This window comes from Embiotoca jacksoni, unplaced genomic scaffold (assembly GCF_022577435.1).
Source record: "Embiotoca jacksoni isolate LCO1_2020_lvr unplaced genomic scaffold, fEmbJac1.0.p SCAF_15, whole genome shotgun sequence".
NCBI classification, from domain to species: domain Eukaryota; kingdom Metazoa; phylum Chordata; class Actinopteri; family Embiotocidae; genus Embiotoca; species Embiotoca jacksoni.
Window position 1 is genome coordinate 1,054,529 of NW_027185285.1, and position 27,885 is coordinate 1,082,413.

Below are 27,885 nucleotides of genomic sequence, written 5' to 3' on the forward strand. Positions count from 1 at the left end.
AAAAAAGACTAATTTTATATTGCATATCATACACTTCACTTCTTTTACCTACTTCTCAACAGCCTGTGACTCTTCATGATTACGAGACTTTACTCAAGTAGTAATCTACAACACAGCACAAGAAGACAAAACAAACCTTGGTCAAGAGAGAAGCAGACTGATAGATGAATGTTTTGTACTTGAAGCTTTACTGCCACCTCGTGAAAACTCACACGTATGCACGTGGCATATTTTCCAGTTGCTGCGAAGAACTTGCTCGATGGATCACTTGAACTGAAAAATAAACATCTCAGCTCTGGTTGGAATTTCTTACTTTAAAACGAGCCAAGTTTCCTCTCCTTTGTTTGAAATGTTTAAAAACTAAACGGTTGTAATTACAGATGATAAGACCCTTCGATTACATTAGACAGTGATTTTTCTCTCCTGTACATTACTTTAATACTATTTTGGGTGATGGTGGAAGTTTGTTCTTCATCTTGGTAAACTTATGTTAAACTCAATGCCTACAATTGCTTTAAATGCCTTAAACTAAAACCATCTGTGCTCCTTTCTGTCTATTGTCAGCCTGTGTCTTTTTGTCAATGAAGCCCAGTGTGGCTTCATTCATTGTGTGGTACAGTCCTGATATTCTGATGTTTTGCTTCCACCTGGTGTTCATATCATCGATGTGTCCCAAAGCATAGACAGTATAGTGCAACGAGATTTTCTGGATCGATGTTATTATCAAAACCTAAATTTAATCGAGCGTTATACCACAAACCAGTCACAGCTAGTTTCATATATGCACTTCCAAAATATACATTAACGTTACGTTGCTTGATGTTTAATCAAGCCACCCAAAAACAATAAGGTCCTATTTCCCACACATATACCAACAAGGACATGAGAGAAAAAAGGAAGGAGTCCAGATGGCTGATATCAGGCAGATGTTTAGGACTGACTGACCTTGTGATAGTGAAAGAAGTGAAAACACTGAGCAGAGTTTTCACATGCCTCCATCCTCTTGTCTCTGGCTCACTCACACAGTTTCATCTTCACTTTATTCCAGCTGCTCTCCACTGAAGGAGGACACTGGTGACCCAGACTCAATGGACAAGAAGGTGGTGCTGATCACTGGATGCTCCTCCGGGATTGGTCTCAGCCTGGCGGTCCGGCTAGCATCTGACCCCGACAAGACATTCAAAGGTATTCACAGCTGACATCTGTCTTTCACGTTATTGTATTTTTTCTGTGATAAAGTGTTCATTCTTCTCATTAAGCTTGCATGGGGTCAGCAACTAGGATGTTAAAAACCAATAAGACTTTGTATACTATGTAATGTTGTTTTTTATCGTACTACACGACAATTTACTACACGTTTTTGTATTGGCCGTATTGTACTTACCGGAAATGATGCCAGCACCATTTGAATGCTTCGCCCGCCAAAATATCTATAGACTTAATTTACTGAAAAATGAGCGTGCCTCCCTTTTTTTCCACTTACACTTATGACTTTTAAACGACTATAATATGGCGGTACTTATAGAAAAACAAACAATTTTGTGTCGACATGTACAACTTGAACTGTTAAAGTAGTCGCAACGTCCTCTTCTTCTTCATCCTCTTCTTCTACATCGTCTTAAGAGTGCACAGCGTCACCTACTGTCTCGTAGTGTCTCGATTCACTGAATTATTTTATCTGAATACTAAAAAATGGAATTTAAATCAAACCCTCACATATTATAATTCCTGGTTTACATAGCTGCATATTAAAATATGCTACTCTGTGCTGCTTTCTGTTTAGTCTATGCCACAATGAGGAACCTGGCAAAGAAGGAGCGTCTTTTAGAGTGTGTGAAAGGCCTGCACAGGGACACCCTGGACATACTCCAAATGGACGTGACCGACCGGCAGTCCATCCTGGATGCAAGAGACAAAGTTATGGAGAAACGAGTGGACATTCTGGGTATGCTCCTGTATTAGTGGGTCCTGTTTAAGATTAGATGGGACAGGATGTTATTTTTCTTGTATTAAAGGGCTTATCCTCACTGCTCACAGTGTGTAACGCCGGTGTGGGTTTGATGGGGCCACTGGAGGCGCAGTCTTTGGACTCGATGAGGCAGATTCTGGAGGTCAACCTCCTGGGCACCATCCAGACCATCCAGGCCTTCCTACCGCAGATGAAGGCTCAGGGCCGGGGCCTCATTCTGGTCACAGGCAGCACCGGAGGGCTTCACGGTGAGACAGCTTAGCAAATGTTTGAGGAATCACTGAATGTCAACAATGTTCCGCATGTGCACTTTTTAAAATGATTTGGTCGAGCTCGATTAAGTAGACCATGTTGATGCTTGTTGACATGCATGAAATTGCCAAAATAACCCATCTTAATGCTCTCCCAGGTCTCCCATTTAATGAAGTATACTGCGCCAGTAAATTTGCAATTGAGGGAGTATGTGAGAGTTTGGCTGTCCTCCTGCAGCACTTCAATATCCAGTGAGTTTTAAAGTTAGCTGCATCTTATTTGCTGAATTTAAATGCTATTTGGGACGATAAAATCTATCTGTAACTGTCGATGGAATGCTTCATCCTCCAGTGTGAGTCTCATTGAGTGTGGTCCTGTCAACACGGACTTCCTGGTCAACCTGCAGAAGGCGGAGCTTGGGGATACGTCTCTCCAGCAGGTTGATACCCAAACACTCGGCCTCTATGAAAAATACCTGCAACACTGCAGCTCTGTCTTCCAAAATGCTGCACAGGACACTGAGGAGATTGTAAAGGTATGCTGTACATATACAGTAAATCATAACTTTTTAATCTTTATTGCAAGTTTTTGAAATAGGAGTGAATCAGTTTTGGTATTATTCATGCCAGTATTTTTTGTAATAAATAAATAAATTCAGTAATAACACAGTATAAATACTCGACAAAATCTTTCAAACTTTTATCTGCAGGCTGGAACACAATTATGTATATATAGATTTTGATATTTTGTCAATTAAATAAAAATCTCCACAATATTAAGAGGTCACATATTTAGTGAATAAAGGTATTTTATGGTGGGGAAGAAGAAAGGATCTTCAAACATTGTCCCAATTGACCCTGCACAAAATAAACAATTGTGGTTGTGTGAAGTAAGTTTGAGCGTCATGTAATCCTTTCACACAGCTCTGAATCAGTTTCTTTGGTATGCTATTTTAAGATAGTAAACTTTATCATACTGCATGTGGGTCACACTTAGCATTAGTTTCAACTCCTCCTTTAAGAGAACATTAACACAGAAACTTTACTTATAGTCATTCTAAAACTAGATAACCATTTATTTATTTACCTGTTTCTATATTTGTATTTGTTTTAGTTGCTTTGCAGTTTAGGATTTTACAAAACAATGTGTTTATAAAACATATTGCAACAGAATACATTCGTCCATCAAACAGTTAATAAAGTAGTAAGAATAAAGCTAAACCTCTCAGCCACATCAACTACAGACAATAAATACTACAGTGCATGAATCATCCAATTATATAACACAGACAGATCTTGTATATTAAAGAATAAAGTCAATTATTTCTCTAATACACACTTTTACTTGAGCAGAGGATTAGAACACTTCATTGAAAAATGTATTGCAACAAATTTATCTGTCCTCTACTCTGTGTTTGTGTTTTGTCTCTAAGGTATTTCTCGATGCCATCCAGTCACCCAGCCCTGCATTCAGATACTTCACCAGCAGTGTGGTGCCACCTCTTACCAACCTGAAGGCCACAGAACCAGATGGGTCCCAGTACATCAGCGCTATGAGCAAAATCATCTTCTCACCTGAGGAACAATAATTTTGCACATGCCTGGTACTTCACGGGCCGACGTCGCTCTTCTTTTACTTTACTTGCGGGGGTTAATATTCAGCTTTTCTAACTTTGATTCCCAGAATAAAGGTGATTCATTCTGAATCACAGTTGTTGCTCAACTGGAAAGGGCTGTAAGTTCAGTTTTATAAGTGGAGTTCAGGAGGGAGGGACTCCATGCTTCTATTTTTGTATGTCACCTGTCTGAGGTAAAACTCCTTATCCAAAAAAAAAAAAAGCAAAAATAGCTTTGAGTAACACCTGAGCCTTTGCATTCCTTTTGCTTGATAGCGTTGTTGCCACACTAGTTTGCATATTTTGACTGGGATCGGCATGCTTCTGGACAGATTCGCACGGCATTGTTAATGTGAAAACACTCCAAGAATTTACTCAGATCATTTCTGTATTGTTATTTTAATCACACAGGGCAGAGACAACTGTCTTAATTGAAAGCCTGAAATCAAAATAATAGTCAGTAGTTACTGCACTGAAGGTGAAGTGTGCGACTTTTTTGTATGAATGCATCATATGTTGTCTTTCTCTTCTGCTTAAATACGTGCCTTAAATTGGCCATTCTTGAATAAAAACCAAAGATAAATTAAGAAAATTGAAAACAAACTAAAATGTGAATAATTTGTTGTATACGCTTGAGCCTTGTGCCTTAACTTCTCTGTGTTTCGCAATGGAAAACAAGACATATTTCACAGGTATTTATGATAATGTAAGAAATAATATGACACTAAGTAGTTTCATATTACTTCTTACGTTATCATAGTGATCAGAGAATTCAAAGAGCTTGTTTAGTCTATAGCCTTTCACCTACATGTGGAATTTCTCTCTGTCCTGTGGTCTACAGCCTATGTTGCTGCAAGAAAAAAACAAAGAGATTCGTTCATTTATGCAGTGATATTTACATTATGATATGTGACCTTTTAATCCTTGAAATCTGACGGGGGGTCTTTAACCAAGAAGCCTGCATGCTTTAAGCAAGTATTCTGATATATTTTTCCACAAGAGTTTACTTTGACCGGTTGAAAAAAGGCCTGTCAATGATTATACACGTCTGTTAAAATGCAAGTGAACTAAAAACACAAAGTCAGTGACGCCTTTACAAACCAGTGACATCAATACAGCGACTTCATGACATCAGTGTTGTACAATTTAGTGAGTTACGGTCCTGTGAAAACAAATCTGGGTTCAAGGTAGTAGAAACAGAGAATGACCTGTAGTTGTTTTCTTTTCTAACAGCAATCAAAACAGGTTTAAAATCCAATAAAAGTGAAGAAATATCTGCAGAATCTTTTTTTTATGAATTGTTGAGCTCACAGTTTACAGTTCAGAGATTGAAGACTGAAGTAGGGCCAGCTGGAACAGCCTCAGTTCCCTGTGTAGCGCCCGGCACAGCGTGGAGCTGTTAAGCCTGTGTGCTCTGCCAACATCAGACGGGTTATCTTGTCTCTACGTCTACGTGTTACGTTTCCTATCTTCGGTAGGATTGACTGAGGTTCTTTAATCCTTCCTTGATCAAGTGCCCTAATTCCTGTGTTACCGCATAGCGACTTAATACAGCTGCACTCTGAGACCTGCTAAAGCCTGTAGTATTATGCAGATCAGGATAATGAAAGTTAGGTAAAGACTGATGTAAAAGGTATACAAATTAAATTCAGATTCCCATTTTTGTCTTGTTTATGTAATAGAATATTGTTGTTTGCTGATACTTGTATTACTTTTCTGCTTTAAACACTATAAAATTCAGTTTGAATTTAAACAGATGACCTTTATTCTTCCATCAACGAAGTCCAGGTTCACCATGTGCTTACTCAACTCAACCGCACACTGTCATTTAGACTTTGGCTTGTTTGGAAAAACTTTTCAAAGTTCTATGAATTTGGTTGTCAAACACTTTTTATTTTTTGTGAGTGTATTTGATTAATTGTGGGTGCCATTTACAAATACCTGCATTAATCACATAAACTATGGCTTCACAACTTTTTAAGGTAAACTCATTTTAGAAAGTGTTTCGTCTAAATAAACTCCATCTGTCTGCCCCCTTAGTGAAGACTGGAGAGATTAGCTCAGACTGGTGGGCAATAGCCATTTCCCATAACATACCAACCAATAATAATACATTTATTTTTTTCAAGCACCAAAAGAAATAGTTCAGACAGAAATTCCTTTCACTGAAAAGTAAACCTACTTCTAGTTTAATGCTTCACAAATGACCCCTGATTGCAGACACTCCAAGCACTACCAGACCGCCACTGATAAGACATGACTTATTGATCAAACATTTACTTGCCTAACAGTCTAAGTTGACCATTTTATCAGCCAAAAATCTACAAATCCCCAGAATGATGCAATTATTTATTCTGTTTAATTTAGGAACTATTTATTTACATTTCCTTTGACTTTCACAAATAAAATATTGATTTAAAATTCACCAATAAGTGATCTGATTGGCCAGAGTGGAAGCACCGCCCACGGAATCACTCTCCTCTCGATGAACTGCGGAGCGACTCTCTAATCAAGTCTCTCGTCAGAACAAAGCCGGCACAACTGGAAACCTCTTTTCTGAGGACTTAAACAATTTGAATCAAACATTTTCACAATGACGAACAGGACACCAAACCTCCTCAAGCTGCTGCTGGACATGTCAGAGGTCCACTCTTCCAAGGTTGTGCGGACAAACGGAACAAATCTCCGGTGAGTCAAGAGTGTGTGAAAACGGGAGAAAAGTTCAGAGGCACTTGTTGGGAATAATTTGTATTAGTCACGTGCTTTTTTAAAAATGCACCTTCAACTGTAACTTTGAACGTCGGCTGTCTTATTGAGAAGAGCAGATTTAATTCCCAGTGTTTGAGAAACGTGTGTAAGCGGGCAAACAAAGACCCCGAAGTCACGAGACTTAATCCTATATCCCATTTATTTTTGTTACTTGCATTAGAAAGCAGTGGTGGAGCCAGTTTTCAGATCCTTTAGTAACAAGTACCGATACAACAATGTAAAAAAAAATAAAAATAAAAATAAAAAATACTCCGCTACAAGTCAAACATGCATGTAAAATACCAAAATATGAAACTGTTCAGCAACAAAATGTAGTTAAAGTATGAAAGTGAAAGTACTGGATTAGTCCCTCTAACGGATATATTATTATACATGACATTACTGTAGATTATTAATACTGAAGCAGCCTGTGACTGTTGTTGCTGTTAACAGTTTTATATCTAGGGTCGTCAGATCATTAGGTAGGTAGGTAGGTAAGTATTTACTTTATTAATCCCCGAGGGGAAATTTTTTTAAATTACTGGAAGAGGAAAGAAGAAAAAGGTTCTCTGATCCAGTGATCTGTTTTTAGTTTCACTTTCTCTACAATGTTTAATATTTGCTGAGATGTTGTATCCGTTGAACATGTGTTTAAGTGAAACCACGTAAAAATTTTAGACGGGAAAAAAAAAAAAATCTGTTTGGTGGAGCTGTTAACAACTCAGACATCTGAAATGTGACCCTGACTAAAAAAAAAAAAAAAAGCATTTTAAAAGATGCCAAGATGTTTGGACACCACTGTTTTAATCTTTAACGATGTGTTGCATTGTAAAAGCTTTCTATTCATCATATCAAATCTTCAAGTAAAGTACAAGTATCATACCATATTGCAGTACATGAGTAAATGCACTTTGTTATTTTCCACCAGTACTGAAAGTTTCCTTGGTGAGAAATAAAAAGTGGTAAGAAAGTCTGTTTCAGCAGCAAAAGTATTCTACCGGTTATTTGGTCCTCATAAAAGTGTCAATAAATGTTTTGGTCTCCCTGAAAAACAAAAAAATCCTACAAACTATGAACTGATGGTCACAATTTAAAACAGTGTGAATTTACAACACAATCTCTGGGTGAACCCGGTTGGTTTTAAGATGCAAATTGATTAGTCATGTGGCACAGCTGAGTAGTGATGTTTCTCATTAATTATTCATGTGCTGACAAATAGATCATTTCCTGTCCTCAGACATCTGGGCTATTGTGGGGTCCTCGCAGCCAGGAGGCCGAGCCTCAACCTCTGCCCCACCGCCACCCCCGTGACCACACCCAGCCGAGGCTTCATCAACCTGGCTGCCTGCATCAGCTCCCGCAGGATGGAGTACACAGAGTCCCGGACAGTAGGGTGAGTCCACGCTTAGATAATCTAACATGTTAAAAACCACTGAAGACAGTAAACCCCAACATAAGCAATTTTGTGTATGAGTAAATGAAGGAAATTTAGAAAGCATGTTCATGTGTATTTTTTTGGGCTAATTTTAAGCTTTACAAGTGGATCTTTAAAGGAATGATACATCAAACACCTGATAAACCTTAGAAATTAAAAACAACTATAGAAATACGCTTACAAGTCCATAATAAAATGGTCATATCATCTCATCGGTTGCTATTCTGTCTTCACGTGACTGTGTTCAGGTACAGTCCAGAGCAGATGTACAACGTGGTGGCCGGTGTGGACCAGTACCAGCACTTTGTTCCCTGGTGTAAGAAGTCTCGGGTCGTGAAGGGACGTAACGGTGACGCCTGGGCGGAGCTCGAAATAGGTTTCCCCCCTATTGTCGAGCGATACACCTCCGAGGTCACCGTTATTCCAAACCACCAAGTCAGAGTAAGTCCTTGTTTTGGTAGATCCAGAAAACAGCAGTTACAAATACCTCCTTTTTTTATTATTTTTTTTATTTCAATCACTTTAAAAAAAAAAAAAAAAATTAAATCAAGAGCTTCCTGAAAACATGTTATTTATATCTTTCTGTTTTAGTGAAACTAATTAACCAAACACAACACAAATAGTCTATCCAATGTTTCTACCATCCTGCAAAGAGATTTGAACTTGGTCAAAGAGAAGGAGGTGGAGCTGTGGGGAAATTTCTCTTAATGTTCAGGGAAAAAAATATCTGAACTTTGTGTGTCAAAAGAGAAGTTGAAACATTTTGGTTTTTATGCCAGTAAAGTGGAAGTTTTCTGAGAACCAGCATGATCAGGCAATAGAGGAACTGCTGTTTTCACAGTAAAGTTAATAATAACTTAATGTGACACACTTTGTTTATTTTTAGAATTATTTCGTAGTGTTACAGACTGTCTGAATAACACTTCATTCGGTACTTTGTATTCCTATAGAGAACAAAGATTAGAACTTATTTTTTGGGCTTCTTGGCAATACAGTCATCACTGAATAAATAAGGGCTCCTTTGTTTTGAAAACAGGCCCTGTGTACTGATGGGTCCCTCTTCAGCCATCTTGAAACAGTCTGGAGGTTTTCCCCTGGACCCAAAGACCAACCAGGCTGCTGCAAAGTGGATTTCTCTGTAAGTGTCTTGAAATGAAATGAACATCAGACCTTGAAAGTCTAAAAGAAATCAGGTTTTTGCAACAACAATGTAAGCTTAAGGACATGCTAATTTCAAGTAATCGCTAATGTTCTGTTTTGGATGGATTACCGACTACGAGGACGTGTTGAGTAAGATCTCATTATGCTCTAAATTTAGTCACAAGTACCTTGCTGGTGCTCCTGAAATAGCTGCCAGGCCAGGGAACCCTGCAAAGGAGCTGCTTACAGGACTTTAAACTTGATGTTACCTCAGATTTCAGCCAGGAAGTGGTTGGATGTCAGTAGAACATGTTAAAGAAGGGACGCTGTGTGACTGATTACACCCGACCAATTTAAAGGAAGTAAAGCCTGACTGCGACGCTTAACGTCTTTGGTTTTAATTTTGGTAACGATCAGCAGTTTTCCACTTTCGGAAAATGTTATTTTTTTTTAGTAGTAACCATCAAAGAGAGTCTCCCAGACAGTTAACCATCACGCTCGTCCACTTCCTGTGTCTTCTGCAGGTGTCCTTTGAGTTTAAATCTCTCCTTCACTCTCAGCTGGCCAGCGTTTTCTTTGACGAAGTGGTGAAGCAGATGGTCTGTGCCTTTGAGTCACGAGCAGCGACAGTTTACGGGAATCAGCCGCCGCCGCCATCATTCAGGAGGCGGTCCACATGAGGCGAACTCTCTGACCTTCCCTCCATTCACATCCACTCGGAGGTTCGACCAAACCCTGCCAGCCGGCTGCACTTGTCTTACACTGGAGACTGGATCTTCTTTCCGCGGTCACTCGTATCTTGTTCTTTCGTCGACATGCATTCTTGTATTCTTAAAACGGTTTATTTATAAGGCACCCGATGATTTTTTTTTATTTTCTTTGTTGTACATTTATATTTATTTCATAGATAGAGTAATAAATGCATAGTTTTCACATGATCATGTCGGACCACAAATGTTTTCTTAATAAAATTGTGGGATAATGTTCGGTGACTTCTGCCCAGAGCCGAAACATCCAACAGGGTTAAATAAGACAAGTGGAATTAAAAAGTTATTGTGTTTTGTTCAACCCATTTCCACTGTCATTTGTAAATTCTCTTTTGTTAAATAAACATATTGTTTTATTTCTCATTCTTGTTTGAAACTTTTACAAACTACTCGGATATTTTTGAACAATGGGTTGTTGAAGGAAACCCACAAGTCTGACTGTGTCTTCAGCCCTTCAAATGACATGAGACGCAAACCTTTGAGACGGAGGGAAAACTGGACAGATTGGCTTTTAAAGAAGTTGCTTAAAAAAAAAAACACAGGTTCTTTATTTTTTTTTTTAGGCCTTAAAGATTTGGATGACACTTTCTCCATTTGTAAATAACAGAAAAACTACAAACAACTCTGAAAATGTATCAATGTTGGGTTTCTATTTTCTGATCCTGAAATTGAACAAAATCATTATTGGTGTGATAAAATGCAGCACATTAAGTCGTTTAAAAAAAAAAAAAAGATATATATATATGTATAAGTATTGCCGCTAAACTGCATAAGTCCTAAGAAAGGGTCCAGCTGCACTTGGAGCGTATTTACCTTCTCTCTGTGCACGTCTTGTTTTCACGGGGATGTCGGCAACGGTCTCTCTAAGAATAACAATAGATCCTTGGATTCCACACTGCTGTTTGCTGTAGCACAGGAGGCAACCCCCCACAGTCTGTGTCAAAGTAAAGCAGGTAGTGAACAATCCACAGACGTACATGAACCGGTATCTATTTTGGGATCCCTCTGCTAAGTGTGAATTAAACGTGATGAGCCACAAAAGGTACATAAATACGAGCTTTTCTTTGTATTCCTTCTACAGGTGGAGGGTCTGTAATAGCATTGTTCTATTGTTTACGGGCTGAAATTGAACCTACAGACAGAAAATCCCAATTTTGACCAAGTTACATTTCTTATGTAAATATTTATGATGGAAAGAAAATAAGATTGTTTCATCTTATTTGCAAGTGGCTCCGGAAAGTTTCTTTTGTTTTACTTTCCGCATCTAATTGACGACTCCCCCGTGTCCTTATCTTGTGACCTACAACCAACTCAGTATTACCAGACAAAAGCAGATACAAAGGAAATTAGGGTGACTGTCAATTGTTTGTCACACTGTATAAAAGCTGCCCTACGGAGGAGTGACGTTGAGCAATGCTGGACATCATTCTTTGAGTGTACATGTATTTTGCTCCTTCTCGCGAGAATAAATGTCCGATATGTTTGATTTTGAATCTAGCCTCTGAGTAATTTTTCTAACAATTTACCAAATGTCTGCCCTCATGACTCCACACATGGTTTGGCAACACACAAACTCACGAGTTCCCGGCGGCCCACTCCCTTCCCACCTCCCCCATTTTATCCACATGAAGGAAGACAAGTGACCACAACAAAGGAGAAATACTTTTTTAATTTTTACCCAACAACAACAACAACAACAACAACTCAGAAGTAGATTAGAAATCAATAATGTCAGGCCTATTTGCTTTCACAGGAGATTCTCAATTTATTTATTTGACAGCATGTTTGGAAGAGAATCTTGAAATGACTCACCATGAGCCAATTTAACGAATAGTTCACAGCTTTAGCTAAAACTACCCTTTTAAAACATTACATGAATATGTCTTGGTCCCATTTAGAAATATCCAACTCTGTGCATGTAGCTCTGTAACAATATTCATCTGACTCAGCTAGAGTTTGTACAATAATACATATTTCCACAGGATGCACAGTTTGGTCTCCACTTGTATTCCTCATATCAAAACAAGATTCATAATCCAGGCACTCAAGAGCATTCATACATTTAATCTGCATATAAAGCTACTGAACAACTAGTTTGGCTGAGCAGCAGGTCTCCCCGTGGTCATTGGTGGCTCTACAGGTGTAAACATTGGTGTCCTCGGGGCCGACTTTAGCGAGAACCAGGGTACAGCGGCCATCGTCCTCATACTCTATCTGCACTGCGGAGGACTCCACCACAGGATCCTCGCCACACAGCCACACCACCTCCGGGTCAGGATATCCTGCCAAGGCAAATAGAAACGGTGAAGTCGGGGGGAAAGAGCCCAACCTCTGACATGAAGCCAAACAGCAACAGAGCAAAGCTGGGTTTTTTTTTTTAGGTCTTTAGAAGAAAGTTAAGATGCAAATTTTTTAGGCCAGAATGGCAACTGTTATAATAACCATCTGAACATATTTATTTCAAAGCACTAATTGTAATAATGCAATGTGTATGTAAGATCTGTTTTTTTTGTCCTGTAATTTTACCCGGTCAAAACCTGAGTCTCTAATGTTTTGTTTTTTGAAATTTTAAGTCGAGTGTTCATTTGTAAAATGAGGTCGGTTGGTGTGAAAGACGTTGACTCGTACCTGTGAGGTGACATGAGAGACAGGCCCTGGATCCCCGACCTGCAGTCTGTTCCTCCAAGATCTGGGTGAATCGGGGTGGACCCTGCATCTTAAGCTCCAAAGACTGTAGAGCATGCTTTGCCTCCGGGCTCAGTGGTGAGTCTATGTGTGTGTGTGTGTGTGTGTGTGTGTGTGTGTGTGGGGGGGGGGGGGGGGGGGGGGGAATGACAGAGCAGGAAGTAGATAAGAGAAAAGAAGAGGAGGTACTAAAATATACCCAGCTTGAACCAGGAACTAAAATGGTCCTGATAAGGTAATCAGAGAATGCACGTGTCTCACCTTCCCCAGGACTTGCGGGAGATGCAGAGCCGTCGCCTTTAGACAGCAGAGCCATTCTCTTCAGGGCGAGCAGGGCCTTGCCGGCTTTCTATAAGACACATTTCTATGAGAAAACAAAAACAAAACCTCAAGCTAAAGAAATATCTAAAACTAACATGCTGGGGTGTTACCTTCCACTTCTGCCTTGCTAGAAACTTCTTCATCTTCTCCTTGGACAGACTCTTGACGGTGGGACTGTATCCTGAGTCAAATGCTGCCATCCAGGGGTGTGAGAGGGCCTCTTCAGACGACATCCTCCGCCTGTTAAACACAGAGAATTGCAGGTGATTAAGTGAAAATGATATCTGGAGGCTGTGCTTGTAGCGGTGCGTTTATAGACATCACCTAGTGTCCTTGTTGAGCAGGGAGCTGATGAAGTTTTTGGCCTCCTCTGTTATGTCATCAAAGCTCTCCTCAAACTCCCACTGGGCCAGTGTGACCAAGGCCAGGGTCTCTGCATCGCTGCTTCCCTGGAAGGGAGACTCACCGCTGAGCCTGAAAACCAGAGAAAGAGAGGAGAGCAGCGTACATTATACATGACTGTTTCAACCTCTGCCCACCAGGTGGCATTAAAAGGCTTAAAACATGTCAAGTTTATCCATCATAACTATTATAGCTCAGTCCAGTCAGCCAAGTTTGATAGATGTTTTTCTTAGTCAGAAAATGATGCCCTTACTAATGCAAATAATAGGATATAGGCATCAATGGATATGTATTACATACACACACACATACACACACACACACACACACACACACACACACACACACACACACACACACACAAATTATTCCTCTCTCATGTCTATATGGTAAATATGAAACTTTCAACAGTAGCTAGAGCTTAATTAAGTAATTAATTAATTAACAGAAACATAGAAACAGGCAGTTAACACAGTAATTAACAGTCTATGGTGTCATCTCAGTCAGGACGACAAAACCTGAGAAGTAAGTGCAATATTCACTGTCTAATCTCTGTTCTGATAACTACAGATTGCTGAGGGAAATGTCGGGCTCTTTTTGCTAAATGCTCTTCTACATTCACCAACTTGTTGCCAGCCAATGTCTTTTTATTGTTTGATGCTAAACAGGTAATGCTTGGCGTGCACTCAAGGGTTTTCAAATCTTAAATGCTATCATAAACATGGCAGACCACAGACATAGTGACAAATTAACCGAATATTTATTATTTTACCCAAATATACGCCAGGTCTGTGATGTACATCAGAAGCAGGACCACACGATTACGATTTGAGAGGGACTTGAGATCTCATGGAAACTTGCAAGATCAAACTTGACTTCAAAGCTAAACAAATACGAAGGTACCGATGCCGTCAGCTGTTTTCACTTGCGTGTGTGCTTTGTTAACTAAATTGGAGAAAAGAAAATCTGTGGAGAAAGTCCTGGCCAAGAAGTTAGAACCAGCATGACCTATACACAAGCTGGAGGTGAGTTGAAAATAAAAGTGTTGCTGGGCGATGCAAGCTACTGCTAGAAGCTGATGTTGCTGTTATTTGCACACAGGTGGAGGGGGAAGTGAAACCTGGGATCATTAGATAGGCTATTGCAAATTTCTACTCATTACTCCCTTGACTTCTTTCACACCACATGTTTTCAAGTAAAAATTGGGGAGACTTTGATCTAATCTGTAACAGCAAGATTATGTCTGTGTACTACCCCTTTTAGCACAATATCATTAGAGCAGATAATTGTATGAATAAGACCCGGGACCAAAAAAAATAAATAAATAAAATACAGTGGATCATTAGAGCCTGTTTTACTCTAAACAAGGTTTCTGGAACAACGTCACATACTGTCAAGGTGCACAGAGAAGGAAAGGGAATCTGCAGAGGTGAAGTGATAATCCTTTGGATGTTCATCTCTACTAACATGGTGTCACATTGTTCTCAACTATCATTTACTACGTTGTTAGTATAAAGATATTTCATGTAGCAGCGAAGGTTTTATCAAAAGGTTGTTGTCCGGAGTATTTTTTCGCTGGACACAGTAACTTCCACTAGCTGGAAAAGCAAAGCAGACAGACCCCAGCTTTCTAAAAAAAAAAAAAATAATAAAAAAAAAAGTGAATATCTGTTTCCTAAAATGTCAAACTATTGCTGTAATGTGCAGGAGCGACAGTGTGACTCACAGTATGTAGCAGATGACCCCGACGCTCCACATGTCAGTGGACAAACACACAGGCTCGTAGTTTATCACTTCAGGCGCCACAAACTCTGGTGTCCCATGCATCACCTTCAGAGGTGTGTTGCCATCTGTTAAACAGAAATCACGACAGTTGGTATCGACACACGCATACGAGTTAGACAAACAGTAAGTTTCACCTCGCATACCAAGCCTGCTGGCCAATCCAAAGTCAATGATCTTGATGGAAGTGCCCGTGGTGTCAACGCACACGATGTTTTCAGGTTTGAGGTCCAGGTGGATGACGTTCTGCCGGTGCATGTAGGAAATCCCCTGCAGGATCTGCTGCATGTAGAGCACGCTGGCAGGCTCCGTGTGCTCAAAGCTGTCGTCCACAATACGCTCAAACAGTTCCCCTCCGGCGATACTGCAGACGGACAAACCACAGTGACGGATATGCAGAATTTGCAGTTGCTCTGAGAATTTAACTTCCTTTGGGCTTTCACGATGATACCTACAACTCCATGACCATGACCATCTCGGGGCTGTGATCGTATGCTGCCACACACTGAACCAGTTTGGGGTGGTGGAGGTAGTTCATCAGCTCGATCTCTTTACGAGCGGCCTCCCTCTCCTTGGCACGGCGTCCTTTGTAGAACTTTCCAGCACGCACACATCCAGTCTCCTTGTGGGTTAGCTTGAACACCAAGCCAAATCTTCCCCTAATGAAGAGACCAGTTTAGTCTTTTTTTTTTTTTTTTTTAATCTCTTTTTAATCTTTTTATCTGAATCGTAGATCACGAGCCCATCAGAAAAGATGATGACAGAAAATAACGTTAAACCACAAATCAGTGATTCTGGTATGCCTTCATCTGTCTGTTAAAGTGAAAGATTATAACATGTCTTACCATTATTAACTGCAACCACAGGTGCTGCCAGGTCAACATTGGTGAACAACAGTGGTGAACATGACCATGTCTCTACATGCATATATTTTAAGACTTGGCAGGATTTACCCTCCTCCCACACTCATACCAACGCTCCTTCCCAGAGAAACAGCTAGTTGGCTCTACTTGAAAAAACTTGTTTGGAAAACTGGATTTTCAACTGATCAGATACTCACATTCCCAGTTTCTCTTGCAAAATGTAGTGATCAGTGACTTTGTGGGATGAGTCAATAGTAACGCAGGTGTACGCTTGAGGGGCTTCGTCTTCTTGCGTTTTGTTTGAATCTAGGTGCACACGCACAAGAACTTTAATATTAGGCTTGTTGAATTTGCCTTCATCTTTAAACGTGGTGTCAATAACCGCGTAGTGTCTCACCTTTCTGCTCCATCACAACCCCTGGTGACACTGGGCCTGGATCACTCGCTCCCACTGCGTTGTAGGCCCTCACTCTGAAACAGTACTCCTGTTGAGGCTGCAGCCCAGAACACACTCTGTATGAGGTGCTCTTACACTGGGCAGTCAGTTCGCTCCACTCCTCGGGCCCGGCACGTCCTCGGCTCTTTACTTCCACCACGTAACCCAGGATGGCGCTGCCGCCGTCGTAGCTGGGGCCCGACCAGGACAGCACGAGGCTGGACGCAGAGACGAGGGCGATCACAGGACAGGAGACGGGAGGCTCTGGCCTCTCTGGTGGGAGGATGATCAGGGGGGGGGGGGGTTTAAAGTAACTGCTTCAGCTGGTCCTGACACTTCACAATATGTATTGTCTCACCTATGACGGAAAGAGTGAGCGTGTGTTGTGCTGAGCTCTTGCGGTCTTTCACCACAACGGTGTAGCGATCTGTGTGCTGTGGTTTAGCCTCTGCTATGACCAGTGTGCTGCTCCGATCGGTGTTTTCTGTCCACAGCTCTTCACCGTCGACGATCTGCAGGTTAAAGAAAGGGGATGATGAGGAGATAAATACTGTGGGACGGCGGAAGTGGATATTTAGTGGAATAGCCTTTAAATTGCTGCACCTGTTCTTTGTTTCTGATCCAACAGGAGACCACAGGAGGGCTGCCAGTGAAAAAACACGTCAGCCGTGCAATTTGCCCTGCCTTCACCTCCAGGTGCTGCGGGGAGTTTTCAAAATGTAATACTGGGCCTGCGAAGATCAAACAAAGTGTAAGTTTTGACTTGCATATATGTCACTGGAAGAAAACATAGCCAGTGTGAGTGTGAGATAAAGACAGACAGTTTTGCTTTTACATAAGACTGGGAGTGTATCTCTTCCACCGAGGCCCTTATTATTATTATTATTATTGCAGTATACAGTAGACAAAGTTTCTCAAATAGAAACAGGAAGCAGGACAGTTGACCTGCCTCGCAAGGGTACAACCGGTCCTTGTGTAATTAGGTGTGTACATGTTAAAATAGTTCTCTTTGAAAACGCCTTGCTAATTACTTGTGTCACACACTCACAACTGTTTACTCGAACCAATATCCTTAAAGGAAGCAAACACGCACCGTGCTGTATCCTCTGCTTATATATGAGCTGCGGTCCTTCTCGTCTCTCACACTGTCAGTATTGAAATACTGGCATCATGGTGGTGAATTTGACTGAAGTCAAGCTGATGAAATGTATGTTTTCCCTCATATTGTAATTCATAAAACCACATTGAAAAAAGATAAAATGTTGAATCACTTAAATAAAATGCAAGTAAAACAAAACATTTGAGGTTGACTAAATGTATGTCTCACTGCAAGTTAATGTTTTATTCAACTAAAACAAATACCACATGTTAGAAAATGTCTTTGGAAGTTCCATTTTAGTGAATGCAATTTCAGCTTTTGAAGGGAAACAACAACATTGTTCTACTTTTGTTTTACTTCTTTCAGTACATGAACCACAATATGACATAACCTGTTAAGTTTTGGCAGACGGCCAGACTTTATAATCTGCGCTTTTAATGCTTTTATAGTTGCAGTCTGCACCCTGAGGTAAAGTCTCCCAGTATATGGACGCACAATAACTTGGACACAACACACAACAACATTATAGAACAAACCACAAACAAAGGCTAAAAAAGAAGGTGTAGCTCCAGGACTAACCACAAAAGCACACATGCACAAACCTAATGGACATTAACATTATCAGCAGCCAAAACAGACCACAGCGAACAATCAGAAATGGGAAGGTGAGTGGAGGATAGAAAGATGGGTGCATTGTTCAGTCATCGTGGAGAGAAAGTGAGCGAGGAGGGAAAAAAAAAAAAAAAAAAGTGTTATATTTTTCCTCACCTGTCCCTGAGTTGTTTCTCTTCTTCGGGATGACCGCTGAAGAGACAGATGAAGTGCAGGTAGTTTTTTTTTTAATAAAGGAAGGCAGAGGTGTGGCTTTCTTCTGAATATGGCTATCAGTTTAAAGACTCAGCAAGTTTTATTGTACTGCCCAATGTCCACTTCCCCTACTTGGCGTTCACTTGGGACCAAGGACTTTCAGTGGGTGTATAAGAGAGCTACATTGTTGTGGAGGGCTCGTTTGTTTGGTATACAATGACGCCTGACAGCCAATCACACGAGGACTGGAAGTGCGTTTCCTTTAATAAATATAACATGGCCATCCTGAGGAGGTTAAAACAATGGTAAACGGACATTTTCCTGGTGCGTCAAAACATGTGAAGACTGTACTTCCAGTCAATGACAAAAACAGGAAGTGGCAATGTATATTACTGCTATGTTAGAAATAAATTCCCAGAAAAATGGCAACAAATTCAGAATTGTTTTTTTTTGTGTGTGTGTAATGAATCATTATCTAATTACCTCTCGGGGATGAGACTGGGCTCTGCTTATCAGACTCTGGAGGTGAAGTACAAATAGATGCTGCAGACTTCTGTAGCTCATCTTTCCGAGTCTGTAATGAGCTTCCATTTTCCTTTGTGCTCTCCAATGCAGAAGTGGTGATCTTTGAAATGTGGTTCTGCACACCATAGATACTTTCAAAATCTGAATTTGGATGCATGTCAGAGGAAAAGAGAAGAGACTATGTCAGAAATGAAACTCTGGTTACCTCAAATGTCTGGAGTGACCAACAAAGTAAAAATCCAAATAAAGGAAGCAGTCTTTGCTTTAGCTTGAGGCATAGTATGTAATTTGCACTTAAGAGAAACTGCTTCTATTGTTAGTTATGGATGAGCTGCCACCTTCACCTCTGACAAAGACAGCAGCGCTGCACGATGTCTTCCCCGCACTGCTTTCTGCCAGGCAGGTGTAGGCGCCAGCATCTTCGGGCAGGCACTCCCTCACCACGAAACTTACCTCCCTGCCATCGAAGGAAGGATTCCCAAAACAGGCCATTTCACCTGCCCATATAAGCAAGCAAACGAACAAACTAGAAACACTTTCTTCCACTCCTCTAATGTTAACCACTGGAACTCTTGACGTGAATCCGTCATTATAAATGATCGTTTCATTGCCAGGCGTTGTTCAAAACCAAACTTGGATTTTAAATTATGATAGATAAGTGTCTAAAAATAACAAATATATCAAGTTCTGTTAAAGGACATGTGTAGAAAATTGGGGAAAAAGATGTGGAATTTTTCAGTTTGATTTAAAGTAGATTTTGTTTATTTAATGTTTAATAATAAAAAAAAACAATTGGAATCCAGTGTCTGTGTCTGGGGTGAATATTTGACCCCCAAGCTATAACACCATGCTCACCATTGTGCAACCACACCACTTTGATTGGCTGACTCCCTGTGAGAGCCCCACGTAGTGTGATGTCGCTGCCTTCGTCTACACAGCAGTCCTTCAGAGGCTCTATGAAGACGGGCAGATCCAGATGTTTACGAGAGGAAAGGTTAAGGGGCCCTGGATGTGGAGGAGAGGAGTGGAAAAAGAGGAGTGGGATATAGACAGAAAGCTTTACTGTGATTGTCATGTGAGTGAATCTCGGCCTGATAGTGACCACAAAACTTCACTGAACTGTATTTAGTTAGTCTCTAAAGTTTTTGTTGTTGTTGTTGTTTTCAAGCCTTTTACATTCCCCAACCTTCATCTTGGCTTTTGATATGCATTTATAATTCAAATTCTGTACATTTCTATATTCACAGACATATTCTTTGTTGCCGTCTTGTGAAAGTTCTTGAGAAAATAACACCTTCCGGAAGTGCTAAAAAAAAAAAAGACTATAAATGTATGCAAGTGTGAGCCTCTTCTAATCTACCAAAACATTTCACACCACTCCTTTTCTGTAATTCCTTTTCACTCTTGGTAAATGTGTCACATGAACTGCTCTGAAAACCACCACACCATCACCATCAGTCATGTGCCTTTATGTAAAGCACATAGTTCATGTTGAATGAACTGTGTTTTAATTTGTTAGTTTGTGTGTTTTTTGTGTGTTTTTTTTCCAGAAGTCTTTCAGGACTTAGTTTTACATTACTTCTGGTTTACTGGACCTGGATTCTTGCTTGAAGTTTGGACATTTGCCAGACGACGGTGGGCTTTCCCAAGATTTTCCCTCCCCCAGTCGAATAAAGCGCTTTCTGAGCAACATGGGCTGACAGAGAGAATTATCAATTAGGTCCCATTACAGAGGCCTGTCAGGTAACTAAACTTAACAAAACATTGTGTCACAATGGAGCAAATCTTAGTGAGTTGTAATCCCATGTATATACTGTGGACTAGTTATGGTTTAACAAAACAGGTTGTTTTACCACCAGCCTTTAGCCAGTGTTTACAATGCTGAATTATTCCCTGTGCACCCTCATGTTAAAGAACTGAAGACTGTTCAGGTGAGACCAGCTTCTCTGAGCTGCATCTCTGCACACAGACACGGAGAGGAGGATCTTCACACCTCTTTCACGTGGTCATTCTTTAAAAAAAAAAAAAAAAATGATGCAAAAAGCTATGATTAGGAGGTCAGTGATGGCAGCGATAACTGAAGGTTGATTTAAAAAATCTCTGGTTCTGTTGAAATGAAATTTTTGAAAGACTTCAGACACCGGCCAGTTCTTGAAATCTTGACATGTCGATATTTTAGAACGCTGTCAAACAGACGTGTTTGTCTAAACATGGCAGAAAAATATTCACATTGAACAAGCAAGATGTTTGACATGTATAGCAGCGGATGAACATGAGCAACATCTCACACTCACTGGGAATTCACACTCATTTAAAAAGAAAACAAGTTTCGAGAGCATCGGAAATGAGATGTTCAGTGTGGGCTGACGTGACAAGTCCCCAATATAATAAACAATCAGATAACTGGACAGTTAAACTCAGGACAAACACAACACCGGATATTAACTTTAAGAATAACAAACTGTGACCTCTAATTTTCTGGCACATGGTCTGGTTTTACGAGCTGCAGTTTGTTTTTGCAGCGCGCCAACCTGGCATCAAGATGCTTTGCCTTGTTCAGACTTGTCAGACATGTTAAATGCTACCTTTGCCCTCCGAAGCAAACGTACAATCTTGAATGATCAATCCTCCATACCTTCCTCTCTCTCTCAGGCGGGCCTTACCTGTATCAGTGCATTTGACTGAGGTCTTGGTACCAATAGCTCCGGGTCCATTCCCTTGTGGAGATGGCGCACAAGGGGGCTTGATTTGCATCTTAAAAGTTGATACATAACTCTGTTTGCTGCCATCACCATTCATGTCGGTTTAAGGAACAGTCCGGTCTTCTGAACGGAACAACAACAAGTAATCTTACAAAGTCATTTCCCAGCTGATTATCACACTTCCTTTCTCTGTCTCTGTGGTGAGGGCCTCTGCAGCTTGTCCTCCCTCTCTCTCTCTCTCTCTCTCTCTTCTATGAAACCAACAAGCCTCTGTCTTTCTGCAGGGCCAGTGAGGCTCAGCCCTCACTTCTCACACTTTACACGTTCAAGCCTTTTCTCACCCTCCCCTAACCTACACTAACTCCACCTACAAGACGAGACTTTCTGTTTTACTTTGGTCCATTTGAGTCGGGGCAGGCAGCTCCTTATATTTTCCAAGTCACTCTACTGCCACAACCCACACCCACAACTCAAACCCCGGCCTTTATTGTCATGGCCAATAGACACACATTCCACGTAAACAAGGAAAGGCAGAAAAAGGGGGAGAGTGGGATCTTATCTATCCAACCAGCCAAAGGTCATATTGTGTGCTGTTTGTTGAATGCACTGGTGTTCATGGATTTCTGTGTTTGCCTTCTCACTTATCAATGCTGCAAGTGAACTTTGTGATGCCACTGACATCTACATAGTAAAGGTTCATTTGTAAAGCTCTGACTGTGGACAACAGGCTCGTAAATCGCATGTGGCTTTAAGTCCCAGTCTGCCCTGGTAGCGACAGTATCCACACAGGGTGGCCTTTTCCACACCTGCTGCTATGGTAACCAGGAGATGTCTCTGGAGAGGCCTGCTGTTGTGAGAACATATGTTGTTGAGACGGTGGTAGTGGTCTGTCGGGTTTGGGCAAAATCTCACAATTTGCATCATTCATTTATGATCGGATGCAATCAGAACAAATGTGTAATAATTGTCATCCTGACGGCAGTTAACATGTCTGAATCTCGCTACATCGGCGTTAAAAGTTAACTGTAAAAGTGCTGAATGCCAGTGAACACAGCAGGGGCCCACTGAGGTGATTATAACATGTCTTTCCACTCCATTCCCATCACAGCTTCCCAAATTCCGCATCAGTGATCACACAGATTAGCACTGAGAGGGGCTTGTTTTAGTCTCTGAGAGGAGAATTTCCAAATCAAACATTTACCCAAAGGCTGAACACACAGACACATCATTGTTAGCACTTTTTCATTAAAAAGATAAATATATAATTGAGTACATTTGTTTTAAGAGCCAGCTTAGTGAACTTTATTTCTCGACTGAAAGTAACAGGATGTTTCAGTAAACTGCAGTGAATGTGGCCGAGCCCCGATTTCTGCTAAATATTTTGAGGAAAACAACCCAAAGATGCTGTGAAACCCGAGTTCGCTCGAGCTCCGCTTTTAAAATGGAATATTGTCATTTATATTACTCAGCAGATAATCAAACTCATATAAAACTGCAGGTGAAATGGGCTATACCAACCTATAAGATGCATTTTCTGGAGATGCACTTCCTCCATGCCTTGTTTTGGATCACCTGGTTGCTATGCACAGGAACATACTGGATGACGCTTATTATTATGTTATTAGTTATTGAATGAAGAGCTCCAATAGGCCATCCAGGTGAAGCTAAAAATTGCTGCGATATTGAAAATAGAATGTCACAGTGCAAAAACAAATCGCCACGGTCGCACAGTGTTGCACATTATGATAGACACGATATCTAATGAGGTCTGACTCAGAGCTTTAAATGAGACAGGACAGCCTCCTGGGAGAAAGACAACACACGCACAGAAAGTTGGCACAAACTCTCAAGCTGCCGAGCCGCTCATTAAATGGAAACAGTCTGATAATTCTGCGTTTCTCCCACAGAGTCTTTGACCATAGTAGCATGGTTAATGTGATTTCAGTTTAGGGCCACACAACAGAGTCCAGAGCCAGAGGGAGCCACACGAACTGACCCACTTCTTCCTCACTGTTGTCTGCTTCCCCCTCCATGAGCGTTTATCAGCTGAAAGGTATTCAAGCAGGTAGTTTGGTCCCGGAACGACTCCCGTGATTAAACTAAAAGATTTGTATCTTTGCAGAACAATCTACTGTCTAAGCTTGAGGGAATAGATGTAGACTGGAGATAGTCGCAGCAGACAGATGCCGTGTCATTCTTCAACAGCAAAACATGCAATAGCGAGTGAACATGAAATGATAGAAATGTTTTTATAATGCAAAAGGTATGTGATGACTTATTTTTTTTCATAAAACAGACTGAAAACAATACAAGACAGTAGAAACACCCCTGAACATCTATATAACATATTGCTACAAATATAATATAAAATATTATAGATGCAACAAGAAGGATGAAACCTGACCATTATTTCAGAATAAAAAAATTTGTGAATCTATAAAAATGTGAATTGAACATAAATAATAAGTAATAATTTTACAAAATATAAACGGGTCATTTTTATGTGTATATCATTTTCACACCATTAAACGCCATATCATTCTTGAATATTCCTGTAGTGAACAGAAGAGCTACAGAAATAAATCTGTCACAAAATACATGTTTATAGGATGTTATGTTATTAATGAATGATGTAATGTTAGAGATGTCAATCATATCATATCGTATATGTTTCTAATATCATGAGTGAAAGTGCATTAACCGAACAACGTGCAACCCTTTTCATATGATCAGGCTTGCACAAGAGTAATCCAATGCCCTCCAGTGTCAAATATGTTTGTTGCAGAACCTGTTACCACAATGGATAGTAAAGTCCTGTGACAGCCAGGTTAAGTCAGTTTGGCTTTTCCATTTAGAGGCAGGGATTAAGAATTTGGTCAGCAGTTTAGTTGAAAAGCTGCTGAATTGTTAATCAATCAAAGAAACCTAAAATCTTATTACCAATAAGGATTTGAAACTGCATGCTCAGCTAATTACACGTAAACCCTGCTGCTGTTGGCAGTAGTTAGTTCCTTGCACCATGAACGAGAGTGAGGCCACTGGCGCCATCCAGAGGTAAACTATGTACATGCAAGCAATATATATATATATATATATATATATATATATATATATATATATATATATTTATTTATTTATTTATTTTTTTAGCTTCTGAGCTTCTAATTCGCTCCCAGATTTGTAACACTGAAGACTCTACAGAAATATGTGATGGCTATCATCTTTTCACCGTCTTTTTAGTGACAATCTACTGGTAACTTTTTGGAAAAAATCTTGTACACCTTCGTGCAGGTAAATCATTGGAGACAAGAGGATGCTCAGTTCTCTGACATAAAAGCAAAAATACTGTGTGCAACCTTATGATCCCGTCAATTACAAAAAAAATTAAGAATTTCAGCTCACTTTAAAAAGTAATACAAATACAATTTCTCCACGCAAATATTATGAAGCTTCCTCGGTGCCGTGACAAATGTTAAACTTAAGCTGACCAGTGACCTTTGACCTCCCCCAAGGCAACTCTCAGGCTTGCAGGACAAACAGTCACACATTTCTCCCGGAGGCCATAGCAGCTACGTAGCCTGCTGACCACACCCCGCTCTTCTGAGAGCAAAAGATGTGTTTCTACAGAGTCTTCTTCAAGGAAATGATGGACTGTCAAACTGAAACTGATCCATTATTTGAATAGATTTCTGCACGATCACAACAAATAGGACACCAGATAGCTTCCTATAACTGACAACATCATGGTTTATCTGTTAGTAAATTTGCATTTTTGAAGTAGTATATATGTCAAAACAGCAGGGGGTGATGTTCACCACAAAAATAGAAAATCTGACCGTGACCGTAATCTCATTTTTATTGGAATGTTTGAAACAGAGAATAGTGTATTTCTCTGCAGATTTTCTGAGTTTGTATCATGCTGCACTCCCAATGTCTTTTAATTTTCTGACCTGCACATACATCCTAAAACACCATCTGTCCCATCAGGATGTCTTGTACCGAATATTCTCTCCTCCCTCGTCGCTCCACCAGCAAATGAGCTCTGCAGAGGTGTATTTGAATGCTGACCCTGTTGTGCAAAAGGTCCTGTTGTTTTTCGCTCCGTTGGTTTCACACATTGACCGTGACTGTCTGGCCCAGCTGTCCTCGGGGCATCTCAGCCAACAGCTCAACATGTGTAGCGGGAGCCACCACAAGAAAAAAAAAAAAACCTGCAGGGTGCAAAGGAAAACCACAACACGTATTAATATCTCTAAAGGAAGTGACTAATGAGGGTAAATTAGGCATACATAACTTCCTGCTATTTCACAAATTGAGAGATTGGAATAATCTGATTTTATCTGCAGTTGCACGCAGGTCTCAGACGTTTGATGTGCTGAAGAAAAAACAGTTATGGACAATGTTTTTTTCCGTTAGTTTTTAAATCTGTTAAATTCACACAGCTTTAAAGTAACACCCAGTCAAATGGAGAGAAAACGGTCTGCTGTTTTTTACATTAGTCACATTAGGGTCGGCATTCCTTTTGTGCGAGAAAGTACATTTGTGAGCATGTATGTGTGTGCGTTTGACTCCCACCTTTGCAAAGAGGCCCCTCCACCACTGTGTTGTTGGTGAGGGCCCACATGGAAGCGATTATGCTGTGCAGAGAGTGAAATTACAGAGAGGAGGGCTACAGAGCCTGAGTCCTCCTATAACCACTCACTCATTCACTCAGATTTACGGACATGAACGCAAGCTCAGAATCACATAGTGAACACAAATACTGAGAGAGAGAGAGAGAGAGAGAAAGAGATTTAACTTTATCTCGGTGTAAGAAAACAGGCTTGATGACTCCGGTTTGCTTTCTACCAAATATCGTCATAAATAGACCCTAGAATTACTGTACAGTTATATCTGGAAACCTTATTTTATCAGGCAGTTAATCAGAGGATTATCTGGGCTCCATAGTTTAATACAGAGAACAGTCAGTCAATGCAATGGTGCCGTTGAATTCTTTCCCGGGTTTTCATTCAGAAAGTAACTAAGCTTGTTTTAATAATACATTCATTTTGTAACTGTTTTACACCAAATTTCGCAGCTACAATGGTGAGTTTTGTCTTATAAAATGTTACAGAGACGTAGAGATCTACCCATCCTACATTTACTTGTGATTCAGTGGATTAAGTTACAAATTTCTTTTTTTTATTTCACTTTTTAATTCTTTAAATGGTGGCATTATGTAGAGCTGTCCTCTCGATAGGCCTGGAGTTGTCATGTGTTTGTCTTTTATCTTCTCGAGTCTCGCTGTGACTACGACTGTTAATATTACGCGTATTTTTTGTCTTTAAAGTATTGTAAGCATAAAATATCTGAGGACCCCAGCAGGATTAGCTGCCAGTTCAGTAGCTAATGGGGATCTAAATAAACAAACGGATGGGCACACGCACGCTCACACAGGAGCCGTGCTGCCACCCCGCCTGGAGCTGTACATTTCCACTGCTGACTCTGTTGGGACAAGGCTGCAGTGTGCTTCCCTCCCCGCCTTCCCTCTCCTGGATGGGAGTGAGATGGGGCCAGGGCTGTAAATTCCTCAGAAAGAGCTGTTGAGAAGGCCTCCATTAAAACAGGGGGGCCGGCGCTCGCCAGAGAGGAGCCGACTCAATAAGTCATCATTGGAGCCTGAGGCCTCATTGGGGCCCACAGGAGAGGAACAGATTGGATTAGAGCATTACTGCCTCGTTCTGTTTAATACACCTAGTTTACCTGCAGACACAAGTGCCACCTTATTCCATTAATGGACCAATAAGAGTCATTTCCTGCCCGGTAATAAATCTGCAGGGGGTTGATTGACTTATCAATTGAAAGTTCAGTGATTACTTCCACAACTGTTGAGACTTTCAAGACTCACTGTTTAGTTCCTGCTGGATGGGACCAAATTGGCCCATTTTTATTTCATGACACGGAGCACAAACGGCTTTGTTTTCAAAATAAAACAGCTCAGAATCATTATTGCTTGAATCTACAGCGAAACTGTACAGACTGGTCATGTTGCGGGTCCAACAGTTTAAAAAGAAAATCCATGTAGATGTCGATGCACATGAGGGTAAATATGACAAAACTTACATATAGTTTACAGTTAAAGTACACGGTAATTAGTGGACGGCATATTTTAGATTCATTACAAAAACACTTGGACATCAACACGGCACATCTAGCTGAATGTTTAGAGCTGCAGGTATGATATACAGGTAGGTGGTACATCTTTGGTATCGGAATAATATTTCCTTGCTGACATTTGAATATGTACATATATGGCGTCTACTTTCCACGGCTGCTCAGCTTAGAACCTGCAGCTTAA

General features: G+C 40.5%; 3 protein-coding genes across 5 annotated transcripts; 2 read left to right on the forward strand and 1 right to left on the reverse strand.

Annotated features, from left to right (window-relative positions):
• Positions 1-1,088: 1,088 nt before the first annotated feature.
• Positions 1,089-3,809, forward strand: hsd17b1 (hydroxysteroid (17-beta) dehydrogenase 1). The gene is made up of 6 exons (XM_069148485.1): positions 1,089-1,185; positions 1,784-1,945; positions 2,038-2,217; positions 2,379-2,472; positions 2,573-2,756; positions 3,654-3,809. The coding sequence occupies exons 1-6, from the start codon at positions 1,089-1,091 to the stop codon at positions 3,807-3,809; spliced, it is 873 nt and encodes a 290-aa protein (XP_069004586.1).
• A 2,546-nt stretch (positions 3,810-6,355) lies between these two features.
• LOC138197635 (coenzyme Q-binding protein COQ10 homolog, mitochondrial) lies at positions 6,356-10,286 on the forward strand. 2 transcript variants are annotated; one of them, XM_069148486.1, is made up of 5 exons: positions 6,356-6,524; positions 7,822-7,977; positions 8,268-8,460; positions 9,056-9,157; positions 9,684-10,286. In XM_069148486.1, the coding sequence occupies exons 1-5, from the start codon at positions 6,430-6,432 to the stop codon at positions 9,837-9,839; spliced, it is 702 nt and encodes a 233-aa protein (XP_069004587.1). In that variant the 5' UTR covers positions 6,356-6,429; the 3' UTR covers positions 9,840-10,286. The 2 variants fall into 2 exon arrangements, with proteins under 2 accessions (XP_069004587.1, XP_069004588.1); XM_069148487.1 differs by having other exon boundaries at positions 9,720-10,286.
• Positions 10,287-11,577: 1,291 nt separating this feature from the next.
• On the reverse strand, positions 11,578-21,999 carry mylk5 (myosin, light chain kinase 5). Of its 2 annotated transcripts, XM_069148669.1 has the most exons (17): positions 21,510-21,999; positions 19,702-19,851; positions 19,191-19,343; positions 18,805-18,987; positions 18,283-18,318; positions 17,019-17,146; positions 16,774-16,927; positions 16,377-16,688; positions 16,177-16,285; positions 15,572-15,775; positions 15,263-15,480; positions 15,061-15,184; positions 13,257-13,406; positions 13,043-13,172; positions 12,873-12,960; positions 12,555-12,695; positions 11,578-12,208 (listed from the first exon to the last, which is right to left on the reverse strand). In XM_069148669.1, exons 1-17 carry the CDS (start codon positions 21,643-21,645, stop codon positions 12,006-12,008), a joined length of 2,619 nt encoding a protein of 872 aa, XP_069004770.1. In that variant the 5' UTR covers positions 21,646-21,999; the 3' UTR covers positions 11,578-12,005. The 2 variants fall into 2 exon arrangements, with proteins under 2 accessions (XP_069004770.1, XP_069004771.1); XM_069148670.1 differs by lacking the exon at positions 19,191-19,343 and having other exon boundaries at positions 21,510-21,998.
• Between the last annotated feature and the right edge of the window lie 5,886 nt (positions 22,000-27,885).

What these genes read in the sequence shown, in the direction of transcription:
- hsd17b1 (XM_069148485.1), top strand. Translation starts at nt 1,089, where the DNA reads ATGGACAAGAAGGTGGTGCTGATCACTGGATGCTCCTCCGGGATTGGT. An exon ending in CCCCGACAAGACATTCAAAG is followed by an intron (nt 1,186 to 1,783) that starts GTATTCACAGCT and finishes CTTTCTGTTTAG; the next exon opens with TCTATGCCACAATGAGGAAC. An exon ending in CTGCAGCACTTCAATATCCA is followed by an intron (nt 2,473 to 2,572) that starts GTGAGTTTTAAA and finishes TTCATCCTCCAG; the next exon opens with TGTGAGTCTCATTGAGTGTG.
- LOC138197635 (XM_069148486.1), top strand. Translation starts at nt 6,430, where the DNA reads ATGACGAACAGGACACCAAACCTCCTCAAGCTGCTGCTGGACATGTCA. An exon ending in ACAAACGGAACAAATCTCCG is followed by an intron (nt 6,525 to 7,821) that starts GTGAGTCAAGAG and finishes TCCTGTCCTCAG; the next exon opens with ACATCTGGGCTATTGTGGGG. An exon ending in ACAGAGTCCCGGACAGTAGG is followed by an intron (nt 7,978 to 8,267) that starts GTGAGTCCACGC and finishes GACTGTGTTCAG; the next exon opens with GTACAGTCCAGAGCAGATGT.
- mylk5 (XM_069148669.1), bottom strand. Translation starts at nt 21,645, where the DNA reads ATGAATGGTGATGGCAGCAAACAGAGTTATGTATCAACTTTTAAGATG. An exon ending in AGTCAAATGCACTGATACAG is followed by an intron (nt 19,852 to 21,509) that starts GTAAGGCCCGCC and finishes CTCCACATCCAG; the next exon opens with GGCCCCTTAACCTTTCCTCT. An exon ending in GGTTGTGATGGAGCAGAAAG is followed by an intron (nt 16,286 to 16,376) that starts GTGAGACACTAC and finishes GTGTGCACCTAG; the next exon opens with ATTCAAACAAAACGCAAGAA.